This window comes from Zalophus californianus, chromosome Y (assembly GCF_009762305.2).
Source record: "Zalophus californianus isolate mZalCal1 chromosome Y, mZalCal1.pri.v2, whole genome shotgun sequence".
Classification (NCBI taxonomy): Eukaryota; Metazoa; Chordata; class Mammalia; order Carnivora; family Otariidae; genus Zalophus; species Zalophus californianus.
In genome coordinates this window covers 3,161,791-3,174,552 of record NC_045613.1, presented here as the reverse complement: position 1 = coordinate 3,174,552, position 12,762 = coordinate 3,161,791, and the positions used below count along the sequence as shown (strand labels likewise).

At 62.2% G+C, this 12,762-nt stretch overlaps 1 protein-coding gene across 1 annotated transcript; it reads left to right on the top strand.

Moving 5' to 3' along the window:
* The first annotated feature begins 772 nt into the window (after positions 1–772).
* Positions 773–3,969, top strand: LOC118356654 (testis-specific Y-encoded protein 3-like). Its single transcript, XM_035725947.1, has 7 exons — positions 773–993; positions 1,066–1,597; positions 2,312–2,389; positions 2,529–2,640; positions 2,739–2,884; positions 2,978–3,062; positions 3,773–3,969. The coding sequence occupies exons 1-6, from the start codon at positions 773–775 to the stop codon at positions 3,026–3,028; spliced, it is 1,140 nt and encodes a 379-aa protein (XP_035581840.1). The 3' UTR covers positions 3,029–3,062; positions 3,773–3,969.
* Positions 3,970–12,762: the final 8,793 nt, after the last annotated feature.

Sequence of the window (12,762 nt, the reverse complement as noted above, 5' to 3'; positions counted from 1 at the left end):
GGGCTGACCATTTCCACGCACACTGGACCAGGCTTCCCGGTGGTGCACACAGTGTCCCGAGTCTCAGAGGAGTCTGTTCGGGAAGGGCGAGGGACAGCTTCGCATTGTTGGTAGAAAATCCAGGCAGAGGGCGCGCCCGACGAGGCCGCGGCAGGGGCGTGGGCGGGGTGGTGGGGTGCGGATGGTGTTGGGGGGCGGCGTGGGGGTGGGAGGGGTGGGGTCGGTGCGGGTGGGAGCCCGAGGCCACCCCCGAGGAGGCGCACCGGCGGGCTCCCTTGCTGGATGGCTGTCTCCCGTGGGGGCGAGGGGCGGGGCCGGTGGCGGCCACGCCCACCACCGTGCGACTGGTGGGACCCGGGGGCCGGCCCGCGTCCTGGGCGTGCCTCAGGGACTCGATATCTCCAGGGCCGCACGGGTGCCCCGCCGACGTCGTCTCCTTGGACACCTGGCCCCAGGCCCTTGTGCGCATGCGTCCCAGAGTCCGGAAGCCTCCGGGAAGAGACCGTTATCGGTCGCCGCCCCTGGGCGCCGGACGGAGCCCCACCTGCCGAGCCGCTTGCGGAGGCCTGCGCTCACACCTCCAGCCTTTCCCTCGCAGTTGCCCCAGCGAGGCAGGGTCCGGGGGTGGCGAGGCGGGCTTCGGGGGAGGCGGGGCGGTCCCCAGAATCCTGGACCTGCCTCAGTCGGGGAAGGGGCCGGTCACGAGGTGTCTGTGCCCGGGGATAGAGGCCCCCGGGGCGCGCCGGGGGCGCTGAAGGCCCTAGGTGTGGGGATGGCAGACGAGGCTTTGCGGGAAGGGGAGGAGCGATGGGAGAGAGAGGATGCCATCCTGGTGGTGGAGCTGGTCCTAGTGGTGGGTGACCTAAGGTTGGTGCTGCAACTGGCCTTGTTGGAGGGGCAGGACGGAGAGGACGAGGAGGACACGGAGGAGGCCGCGGAGGAGGTAGACGAGGCTGACACGGAGGAGGAAGACGAGGCTAGGGAGGTTGAGGAGTCGGAGGAGGAGGGGGAGGGGGATGGTGAGGGAGAGGAGGCGGAGGGGGAGGGGGAGGAGGAGGAGGAGGATGCTGAGGAGGCTGAGCAGGAGCCAAGGGAGGAGGAAGAGAAGCCCGAGGAAGAGGAGGAGGTGGAGGGGCCTGAGGAGGCTGAGCAAGAGGAGGGGGAGGAACAGGCTGAGGTGCAGGCTGTTGTGGAAGAGGCTGAGGTGGAGGAGGCTAAGGAGGAGCATGTTGGAGAGGAGGTGGCTGAGGCAGAGGAGGCTGGGGAGTGCGAGGAGCCTGAGGAGGGAGAGGAGGCTCAAGAGGCTGAGGAGGAGGCTGAGCACGAGGACCAGAGGGAGGAGGGCCAGAAGGAGGAAGAAGGGGCGCAGGAGCTGCAGGAGAAGCAGAAAGGGGAAGAACAGCCAGAGGGGCGGCGGGGTCCGATCCCGTTCCCGCTCGAGGCTCTAGAGGCCTTGCAGTCAGAGCTGGAGCCCGAGAATAAACAAGCCAGCAGGTCCTCCTCTCGGCTCAGACTGAGCTATTGTCGGAGGCGGCAGCGTCACCTGGAACACCGAAGCGCCCTTATCCGGGGCATCCCTGGCTTCTGGGCCAAGGCTGTATCCTTGACGCTGTCATGGAGGAACCCGGATGTGGCCGGGCTAGAGCAAGAGGAACTGAAGGGAGGGGGCCGTTGAGTATCAAAATACATCGGTTGGAGAACCCCCCTCAACCCCAGCCACACCCCCGGCCGCGCCGCGGTGTGGGGGCCACGCTCATGCCCTGGTGATCCCGACAGCCTCAACATCCTCGTTCTGGGGGTGGGGTGGGGCCTGTGGGCCTCAGAGTGCTCTTGATGTGGCAAGAGGCACTGGAAGACCAGTGGGGGAGTAGGAGCAGAGGTCCAGCTCAGAATTAGGAATTAGGAGCCGCTGCAGGGCTTCTTCTCACAAAACAGCTGGAGGCAAAGCTCAGGTTCCCCTCGGGGTAACGCAGCAGGCCAGTGGCTGTGAGTGCCCACCTGCTCAGCCTGAGGCAGGAACGTGTGCTTGTCCGGAGATGAGCTAGTTGTGTCTGGCCGTCAGCACAGGAGGATGAGCTGGGGAGGGGAGTGTGGGGCGGGAGGGGTGGTCTCTGAGCATGCACAGCTTCCTGTGTGAGTGCCGAGATCTGCAGCATCCCGTGTGGGGACCCAGCGGGCCTTGACGCAGCCCGTGGGGGGGAATGCAACCCGGGGAAGCAGAGGGGAGGCAGTGCCCGGCCGCTGTCCAGACTTGCTCTGTTGTTGTAGCTCTTTCATCTCCAGCCCTCGGAGGGTCCTTGACTCACAGCAGTTTGTGAACCACCCCCAGATGTCAGCCGTGATCAGTAAGGAAGATGAAGGCCTCCTTGGCTACATGACGGATTTGAAGGTCTGGCGTGGCAGACTGAGACCGGGGCGGGGGACGGGAGTGGGGAGCGTGCCGTAGTGATCCATCTCTGAAGTCAGGACGGGGAGGTTCTGCTGGACAGAGATTTCACCCCCGTCTCCCCCACTCTGCCACCCGGCAGGTGGAGGATCTCAGGTTTCCCCGTGATTGCCGCCAGATCCTGCTCTTCTTTCGCAAGAACCCCTACTTCCGGAATGAAGTCGTTGTGAAGGAGTATGTCCTCAGCGCTGCTGGTAAGAGGCCGCCGCCTGGATGGGCGGCCACAGGGACAGGAGGGGGGTCGAACCCGATTCTTTACCCGGTGCCTTCTCACATCCTTGTCTTCCGGCAGGGTACGGGCCTTCTCATTCCACTCCCATCCAGTGGCACCAGGATTATGAACAGGAGGCCTACAGTCGCAGGGACCACAACACCAGTCTTAACTTCTTCAACTGGTTCTCTGACCCCAGCTTTGCCAGCTCTAGCAGGATAGCCGAGGTGGGGCCCTGTGACAAACAGCGGGAAGGACCCTGCTGGGCTCCCCGGCTGCTTGGGATGGGCCTCTGAGCCCTGCCCCGTTTCCCCTGCCAGATCATCATGGACGACCTGTGGCCCAACCCCCTGCAGTACTACATGAGATAGAAGGCCCCAGGAGAGGGAACCGAGAGGAGGACAGGTGAGGGACCCAGGGTGTGGATGCCGAAATGTGCGCCATGGGGCTGTGTGGAACCTCGGCTCCACCAATGGAGACCCTGAGGCTCAGAGGAACTCTCCAACGCAGGGACCCCGGGTCAAAAGGGCATCACCGTCAGAGAGGGAGATTGGACAAGTGCAGTGCCAAACGGCTTCTGCCTGGGGAATCTTGAGGCCGGCGGGGCCAGGCAGCATCCATGAGCAGAGCTGGAGAGGCAAAGGCGGCTCGGCAGCTGCACTTGGGGGAATTGTCATTCCGGGGCCATGAGCCCCAACCTCAGGTCTCCTAGCACCGCCTTACACTTAGGCCCACCAACGTTGCCTCCCGTCATGCTTGGCAGAGACGTGTGGGTATCCTGGCGCAAAGGCTCACCCCGCCGCCCTGTCACCTTTCTGTGTTGGTCTGGACACCACCGTTGAACCCTTCATTTCCATAGGCAGCTCCTTTCCTCCCGCCCCCAGGCACGCCGAAAGCACTGGCCAGGGTGCACAGATTAGTTGAATACATGGGTGGAGGAAAGGTAAGGAGATCACAGTCAGCAGCAGGGAGTGGCATGGGAGAGGGACCGCCGTTCCCAGGGAGGGCCTTCAAACCCTGAAGCAACCTTACCTATGGCCCAGAGAAGGTACTCACGGGTCTCCTCCTGTGTGCGTGTGTGTCTGTCTGCGTCTCGGTGTGTCTGACCCTCCCAGGGAGCATCAAGAATTTGAGATGAATATGAGGGAGCATCGCACTTGACCGAAGCCAGTCCAGAAGCTTCAGATGCTCAGGCCAGTTCCTCTGCGCAGGAAGTAACCGAAGACTGGTGCGGGGGCGAAACATAGGGCAGATTGAGGCCCCAGGAGCCCTGGAAAAACACTGAAAGTTGATAAACAAGTTCAAGTGTGCTTTGTGTGTGTGCACGCGCGTGTGCGCTGGCGCTCGGGTGTGCGCGCTCCCCTTTGGGGATGGGGGTCGGGGGAGGGCCTGAGCACATCGGCCTCATGTGGGTGTTTGACTTCTCTGCCTGGGCATTGCCGGCCCGTGGAATGGCTCGGCCTGTATGCTTGCCCAGAGGGCTAGGTCACACATGCGTGGGGACTGCATCCCAGGGGGCAGAGGTCCTTCCACTGGAGGTGCGGGGGTGCTGGGCAGGGAGCGGAAATGAGACCAAGGCCTGCTCCCTGGGGCTCATCTCTTCCCTGGAGAAATGAGGACGTTCAAGGAAAGGGAGCGACGAGCCAGGGCCAATGTGTGTAGGACCCAGGTTCAGTGGATGGAGATGTCAGTCGTCCAGGGATGCTCCCTGGTGGGTGACCTCAGACACATCCACTGCAAACGCCACGGGGGAGGCGGGGGGAGAACCCAAGGTTCATTACTCAGTTGAGCGGGCGCTGGAGCTCTTCCTGGGCCTAGGAATGCGCACAGGCTCTTGCTGACACGGTCAGCCTCTCAGAAGCAGCAACAATGATAGTGAGTGTGGGTCAGGCCTGATGGCGGGACGCTGGGAGAGGGGACAGAGTGAGGTGGGAAGGTAGGAAGGATGGCACATTCAGTCGGGCACAGGAGCCAGGGCGAGCGTCTAATCTGTGGCGAAAGACACGCATACACACACACACACGCACAGATGCACACTCAGGGGCACAATCACTCACCCCCATACAGACACACTCTTTCAGGCACTCCCACACACTGACACCCACACTCACTCTCACTCACCGCCCCACCCACACTCCTTCACTGACCCACGTCCCCTGACATACGCCCACTCGGTCCCTCACTCAGGCACACACTCACTCAGGCCCCTCCCCCACAGGCTCCTTCACTCACATGTCCTGACACTCACACACTGACGCACCCATGCTCCCCCAGAAGCCCTAGGCCCCCGTTTCCCTAGGGCCCTCGTTTGGGGTCCGCCAGAGTGCAGACAGTCCGAGGGGAGGGGCGGGGGTAGCACGATTGGTAAGTGCAAGGGACGGGCCACTCACCCGTGTGCTCTCTGTCCCATGATGACTCTGGGGCTGATATCCCTTAGCCTTCTGTGCGTAGGTCCATGGAAAGACCTGGAGCATACAGAGCAGCTGTCTAACGCCACACCCAGGAGGCGGTGAGGTGAGCCCCTGGGGTGGTCTTCCCCCAAGCGGACGTCTGCTTTCCTGAGATGCCTCTGCCTGGGGAAGCTGGCAGACGACCGAGCCCGCTGCCAGTAGAGTGGGGAGATGTGAGCGTTTGCCCCACGAGGCTCTTCTCCATCCCCAGCTAAAGTGGCTGCAAGGACAGCAGCCCTGAGGGTGACGGACGATACTAACATTCCTGCCCCCCACCGCGCCGCACCCTGTGAAGCTCCCCTCTCCACAACTTCCGGGAAGTACGGCGGCTCTTTCCCAGAGGAGGGTTTGGCAGTCAAACAGCACGGATGCTGCTTGTCCCTTTCAGTATGCAGGACAGATCGCCTATCCAGCGTCAGGTTGTGGATTTGATGATCTGTAGGACCTAGCCTTGCCCCTTCCAGGGTGGGAAGAGGCGCCTGAGGCTCTAGGACGGAAGGCTTGGCTCTCTCAGACTACGGGGAGACTGGCCTTCTCAGCTTCTTGGTCTGTAAATGCCGGGGTACCCGCCAGCTGGCCATTGGCTCCGCTTGTGCAGGTCAGATGAAAGTGTGACCTCAGAATCCGCAGCGGGACCAGGATAGCTCCCATGTTGGCGCACGGTCTGAGGGTTGTCCTAGGCTGGGCCGTTTTGGTGGACCGCAGGGTGTTCCTCTACACTTGTGCGGTTTGCTCGGGTGTTGCCGAGGACGTAAAGATTGGGGGGAGAGTTGGGCATAGGGGCCCCCACCTCTCAGCATCTCTGGCCAGCGCTCGGGCAACGGCGTGACGTTGAGGCCCGGCCCGGAGAGAAGGGTGAGGCGGGGGTGGGGGGCGGAGGCTTTGGGAGATCAGGGAGCCCCAGATGTCAGGAGTCAATTGGATGCTGAGGGCGTCAGGGCCAGGGTCCCCAACAGGAAAGCGGGGAGCCGGGACAGCTCAGACAAAACTGTGCTGGCGTCCCGTTTGACCGCTTGGATAAGACCATGAGAGCATCCTGTCTAGCAGGCTCTGCAGGGGTGACCTTTCCAGCACGACCCAAAACCAAGCCACTAACCATGACACATCCGTCGCTGTCACGAGCTGAGGCACTTAGTCTCGAGATGTCGGCCCACAAGACCCATCATCACGGTAGACGGGCAAGCCCTGATTGGCAACACTTTGGCAACAAATCCACAGGCGGTCCACACTCAAGGTCCTGGAAAGAGCTTATAAGAAACCCTAAGTCTGAACGGGAACCCAGCAGCCTTCTCAGGGACTTTTGTACTCTGGCTCAATAAACTTTCCCTGCTGCCCAGTGCTCTTCGTCTGGTCTACCTCTTCCTTCCTCGAAGCAGCGCGGCCAAGACCCCAGGCACTAAGGGAACAAAACTCCTGTAACCCAGAGTGCAGTCTGATCGGAGAGGACCACCTCAGGAATTCATGAGCGTTCTGGCTCCATGGTTCTGAACCACGTGCTTCAGTCCCTGGCCTCTCTGGGTCTTCGAGTTCTTCTCTGCGTAAAGGGTGGATCGCGGGCGTCCCACTTTGCCCGTGTTTCTGTGTCTTCCTGAGCGTGCCTTGCCTTGGTGTGTCTTGGCCTGGCTCTGCCTGTGCCGTCATGTCTCGGTTCTCGCATCCGCGCCTGAGCCCCGGACGGGCACACCTGCGCCCCCATAAGTGCCTTGGGCTTTGCGAGTCTCGCTGCTTTGCTCCAGCTGCCGGGCTGTTGACCTGACTTGGGTCTCTTGTGAGAGTTCCTGTCTCTGAGTCTGTCTGCCTGTGGATTGGACCCCGTTCCTTCCATTTCGGGATCGGAATCCTGGCCTCCTCAAAACGGGCAGGAGGGGTGGGGGTGGGGGTGGTGCTTTACTAATCACTGGTGAGCCCTGTGTAGTCCTTTGCTGCCCGTACCGTATTGGGCGCTGTGACACCTCCTTCAGTACAGATGAGCAGCCACGCACCGAACCACCAGTCAGCGAGCGGCAGGGATCAGAGTGGCCTCGCTTAGGGCGTAAGGTCACTCTTCTTACTCCGTCCTCCCTCTTCCAACTGCTCTCTGGCCTCGGGCCTAAAAGGTCAGTCTCTTGCACGGAGCATAGACTTGGGCAGCTTTTCAAAGGCAGAACGTTCTGCTGTTGTGCACATTGAGCGGGTTGCTGCCTACCCTCTTTACTGACCAGGGCAGATTGGCGTCCGCTGATGCACTACTTGGTTTCTGCGTACCCCGCGACATTTCCCATCCTCAATGCCTCCGTTACTTCCTCCTCTGGTGTCTCATTCATGTTTTAGGTACATGTGAACACTGACATCTTTGACACCGCAGGATGGAGCTCTGCTCGGCCTAGGAGAAGTTTGAGTCGCAGTGTGTGTGAGGGAGGTACGCAGGGTCGCGTCAGGGACGTGCGGGTGTCCGTCACGTCCACGGGGTCCTTCCTGCCCCCTTCGTTCTGAAATCTCTCTGCAAACGCTTGGCTTATCCACACGCTAGGGACACAGCCAAGTACGGTTTCCTGCAGGCCTCGGGCACCTTGGGTCTGCAGAACTCCTGCGCCTGGCCGACCTGAGTCTTCATACCCTCGGGCCGACACCTCCCCCTTGTGCCCTCCCCACAGCCCTCCCCCACCCTGTTCACCACGTAACCTCAACTTTCCCCTCTGGTTGCTTGCACACCTCGGACTTAACTTTCAGCTTCCGCATTCATGGGTGGTTCCATCCAGTAGGCCCCCTTCTGGGGCTGGCTTCTTTCACTTTAGCACAGTGCTTTACCGCATCTACGTTGAACGCACCTTTTCGGTGCTCTCCCCTCTCACACTGCAGCAAACACCTTAGCCTGGGGGGACCCAGGTCGGCCAGTAACACGGACTTGGTTGGCGTAAGGCGCGAGGGGCCTGCTCCCGGCTGTCTGTCATGACTCCACGGAAGGGCATCAAACAGCATACAAGATACAGCTCTGTGCGTGCTCAGCTGAGGAATGCAGACGGATGCCTGCTTGGACGGATTTGTCTTTGGGGCCAGATAGGCAGCCCAGAGTACTTCCATACTCAAATCCTGCTCTGGTGTTTGTTATGCATGTACTCTACGGGGTGCCTTATTTCAGGCCAGCAGCTTGACTTAATGGACACACGGACGCGCTTCATTTCGGCAGGCCAGACTCTCCTTAGCATAGAGCCCCGCCTCCCACCTCCATCCCATCCCCACCCCTCCAGACCCTCGGGCTCATCCTTCCACTCCTTCTCCTTTTGTCTTGTGAACATTTTCTGGGTCATTCGTGCCGAACATCGCCTGCACGTTACAGTAGTTTATCTCTGAACCTGTCGAACGTATCACGCACCGCCTTCTGGCCTCCGTGCATCCGTAGGGGAAGCTGGCTCTTCCTCTCCCTGAGGCTCCCTGGTGTGTGATCGGTCAGTCCCAACTCTGTAGGCTGCCAAGAGACATGTCTCTGCCTCGCTGGTCCACTGGCCTGGGCATCTTTTGGGAGCGTGCCTTCCGCTAGGAGCGCACCGGGCTCCTTGGATGTGCAGAGTGAGTATTGTGGGCCAATGTGCAAAGCCCTGTCACCTTAGGTCTTCGTGCAACTGCTGCGTGACTAACTCCCTCCCACCTGTCTCTGGCGTTCCCGACTCGTGCCTGCCGGTGGTGGGCATGAGGGTTTCCCGCAGACCTCTGAGAAGCCTTCACTTCATTTCTTTGGGGCTTTGCCTCTCCATCTCACCCCGCATGACCTCGTGGGATCTGTCTGCAGGTCCACAGGTGCCTTCAGATCTCCTCTTGACGTCCAGGGAGGAATGTTTCCTTTCAGGCTGTAGGCTTTGCAGTGTACAGAATTCAGCCTCCCTCCCTGCCTCGGCCCGTCCTCGCTCCCTCCCTCTCTCCCCCCCCCTCCCTCCCTCCCTGTCCCCAGGCCTCCCTCCTCCTCTGCCCTCCTCTCTCCCTCGCACCCCCTCCTCTCACTCCCTGTTCCTCTCCCTGGGCCCACCCTCTCTCCTCCTCTCCTTCTCCGCGCTGCTCTGCGTTGTTATCCGTGCAGGGTCGCCCGTTTGCGTCGACAAGTAGAGTTTGAAACGGTGACGCGCTACCGCCCAGAACCGGGCACTTCACCCCAAGGGAGCTCCTCCGGCCTCTTTCCGGTCAAATACCCCCTCCTGCCACGGGCGGACCGACCCATTTCTCTTATGGACGGGAGGCCCTCCCACGGTGCAACACCAACACCCTTAGCCTTGCCATCACCCACTGGGCCTTCCTCCACCCTCATGCATCGTGCATCGTACACATTCCAGAATGCCTCCCTGCAGCGGATCGGCATGAGGTGTGGGACTGTCACCAAGGACATGCTGAGTACCGGAGAAAGGGCAGGTTGTGCTGCAAGTACTCACTTTGCCATCTCCTCCCTGGGTGGCACTCCACTGAGTGAGAGTCAGACCAAGGAAGACCTTGCAGCAGAGCTGGGGCAGCCAAGACAGCCACAGCTCCTCAGCAGGGCGATTTAAAGCAGGCTCTGTGGACCATTATGCTGGAGCTCGGACATCCCTGGCAGTTATGGTGAGGCGGGAAGGCAGACACAGGGAAAGGGAGCGCAGAAGTCAGACAAGGAGGGAGAAAGCAAAGATGAAGGGCCCGGCAGAGGAATGTGATGGGAGCGAGTCCTAGCAGTGGCTTTAACGAAAGAACACACCCAGAGTTACTCTTTAGGCTACGTGGGCGGCCCATTAGCATGCCACCGAGTCCCAATCGCGGACCTCACCGGGGCTGTGCCGGTGGTTGTGTAAGCACAGAGGTGACCTCGGACATTGGCTCCTTGTTAATTTCAGGCCAAATATCTGTGTGTGGTTCCTCTCTTTGTAGGAGAGGCAGGCCGTTGGGGCGGGGAGGTCCCTGCGTTCGGGAGCCTGCTGGGCGGCCTCCTGACTCCCTCGCGCACCGGTCGGGGAAACGGGGGAGTGCCATGTGGACAGCCATGTGGCGGTGGTTGGAGCACCGTCTGATGACTTCAGGGCTTCGCCCCGGCGTGACTAAGAACGGGCCGGGTGAGGTTTCCGGGCGGCGGGCAGTCACCCTATTAAGCCGCGGGGTTTGAATTCCCCGGTGCCAGTAGCGTGTTCCCAGGGGAACTGATGAGAAGGTGAACACGAGGTTTGTGATAGCAGGGACTTCCCGGGAATGGCCTGGGAGGTGTGAGTGAAGAAAAGGGGCAGGGACCCGTCACGGACGCCAAAGCTGAGCAGATGCTCTTGCGCACCGGCTCCCACGGGGGCGAGGGGCGGGGCCAGGTGCTGCCACGCCCACCGCCGTGCATCTGGTGGGTTCCCGGGGCCAGTGAGCGTCCTGGGCGTGAGGCCGGGGTTCCTTCCCGCCAAGGCCATATTCGCCCCCCCCCCCGCCCCGCCACCCAGACGCCACCGGTCCCCAAGGCTTTGTGCGCATGCGTTCCCCAGGCCCGAGGCCTCTGCTAGGTACGGGCCTCCAGCCGTGGGCGCCAGATCTCCACCTGCCGGCCGCTTGTGGGAGCCGCGTGCTCGCCCCTCCAGCTCCTTCCCTCCGTGGCTGCGGTGGTTCGGTCTAGGGCCCCAGGGAGAGCGAGGCGGGGTCCGGGGCTGCCGGGGCTGCCCCGGCATCCCTGGACCAGCTTAGTCCGCTGCCGCTGAGGGGGTCGGGGGGAGGAGGGGGCCCGTGGGGAGGCAGGTGCCTGGAGTGAGGCAGGGGTGCCAGAGGCCCTGGGTGCGGGGGGCATGGCGGCAGAGGCTGTGCGGGAGGCTGAGAACCGGCAGCGCAGAGGCGAGGCCGGCCCGGGGAGGATTTGGTGGCCGTGGGGGAGGATATCTTGGCGGCGGTGGGGGTCGTGGCGGCGGAAGACGAGGAGGTGGCACAAGCAGAGCGGGACGAGAAGCTGCAGGAGCTGCGGCAGGAAGGGCCAGGGCTGGGTCCCGATCCAGCCGGGGGCCCCACTGGCCGCGCTGGAGGTTGTTCAGTTAGCGCTCAGCTCTGTGGACGCCCAAGCTACCAGGCCCTACTTGCGGCCCAAGCGCAGGATGAATCAGAAGCGGAGTTCTCACCTGGCTCGCCGGAGGGCCGTCATATCCAGGGCATCCCAGGCCGTATCCTTCCTCGGGCTGGTGGGGCTTGGCTGCTGTGGAGGATCACCGCGAGGAGGGCAGCAGCAGAGCCACGGCCACGGCCATGAGCGCTGGGGGGAAGGGCTCTCCGCCCCCTTGCCGGGTGGGAGTGGGCCCACGATCCCTACAATGCACAGCAGAGGAAGGCGGGGCGCGGCGGGGGTGAGAACGCTGGGGCTGCGCCCTGTCCAGACCCTGTCTGTGCAGAAGCTGCGGGCGGAAGCTTTGGGGCTGCAGCACACTCCCAACAGCCTTGCGGGGTTCAGGGAACACGGGTCAACACGCTTCGACAAGGAGTGTAGCACAAAGCCCGCTTGGCTCAGAGCAGATATTGGAAGGAAACGTTTGCTGGGTACATGGGGCAGACGGAGAGGCTGCCCTCGCACCTTCCCTATCCTTCAGAGCTTGCGTGGTTTTCCAAAGAGTTCAGGGAAGACCCACAATGTCGTCCGCTCTCGGGTTGCCAGGCAGTCAGCTGGCCGCCTCGCTTCGGCCGACCGCGGGAACCCAGACACGGCGCTGCCGGGGTGCCGCAAACTCTGTCTCCACAGGCCCCACACAGCCCGGCCGAGGCCCCAGGCCCAGGCGCCTACCCGCAACTTTCCTCCCTGCCTGTCTCTCCCCCTCTGTGTCCTCGCCCGCCGTCTACCCCTGTCCTCTCTGCCCTCCCTCTGTGTCCCTTCCTCCCGGTGTGGGCTCTCTGTCCCTCTCTCTCTTTTGCTTTCCCCCTGCCCCCACCTACCGCTTTCCCTCCCTCACTCGCTGACTCTGCCAGGACCACCCTTTGGGCCGTGGGTGCGCAGCCGTGCTCCAGGTGACCCGAGCGGCCCCCTCCTGGGCACAGGAGGCCCCTCAAAGTCACGGGGCTTCAGGCAAACACACAAGCAATCCCGGCCGTGACAGTGGGACGGAGCACATCCAGCCGTCCAAAGCAGTGACTGCCCGCAGGCCACACGCACAGGCCAGGGGGACTTGGGAAAACAGCGCAGTCAGGCCCTCGGCCTTGCCCTGTCGGGGGCAGGCAGCCTCAGAGGTGTTGGAACCCAAGGGACTCCCCAGGGTGGAGCAGGTGGGTAGAAAGGGCAGGAGCTGACGAGCTTGGGAGGGCGGCAGTCCTTGGCGTTTCCGCACTTTTGCAACTTCGGTCGCTTGCTCTCAGCCGGGAAGGTCCGGGTGGCTCCTGCCTCTCTTTCCGTAGCACGTGCCGGCGAGGATCCTTGACCCAAGGCTGATCCTGAAACACCCCAAGATATCAGCCGTGACGGGTGACCAGGACAGAGACATGCTCAGCTCCATGACCAATTTGGAGATCAGTCCTGGGAGACGGAGGCTGGGGGAGGCCCGGTGGCCGTGAGGTTTGAGCAGGAGGGGGCCGGGCAAAGTGGTTCAGTGCCGTAGCCAGGCGAACAGCTCGGGGCACCTAGAAGACACGTTCCCCCTTCCCGTCCTCTTTCTTCGGCGGGGCAGGTGGAGGTACTGGGCCATCCCAAATACCGCTTCAGGTTGATGTTTTCCTTTGGG

What these genes read in the sequence shown, in the direction of transcription:
- LOC118356654 (XM_035725947.1), top strand. Translation starts at nt 773, where the DNA reads ATGGCAGACGAGGCTTTGCGGGAAGGGGAGGAGCGATGGGAGAGAGAG. An exon ending in GAGGCTAGGGAGGTTGAGGA is followed by an intron (nt 994 to 1,065) that starts GTCGGAGGAGGA and finishes GGAGGAGGAGGA; the next exon opens with TGCTGAGGAGGCTGAGCAGG. An exon ending in CTGGCTTCTGGGCCAAGGCT is followed by an intron (nt 1,598 to 2,311) that starts GTATCCTTGACG and finishes GACTCACAGCAG; the next exon opens with TTTGTGAACCACCCCCAGAT.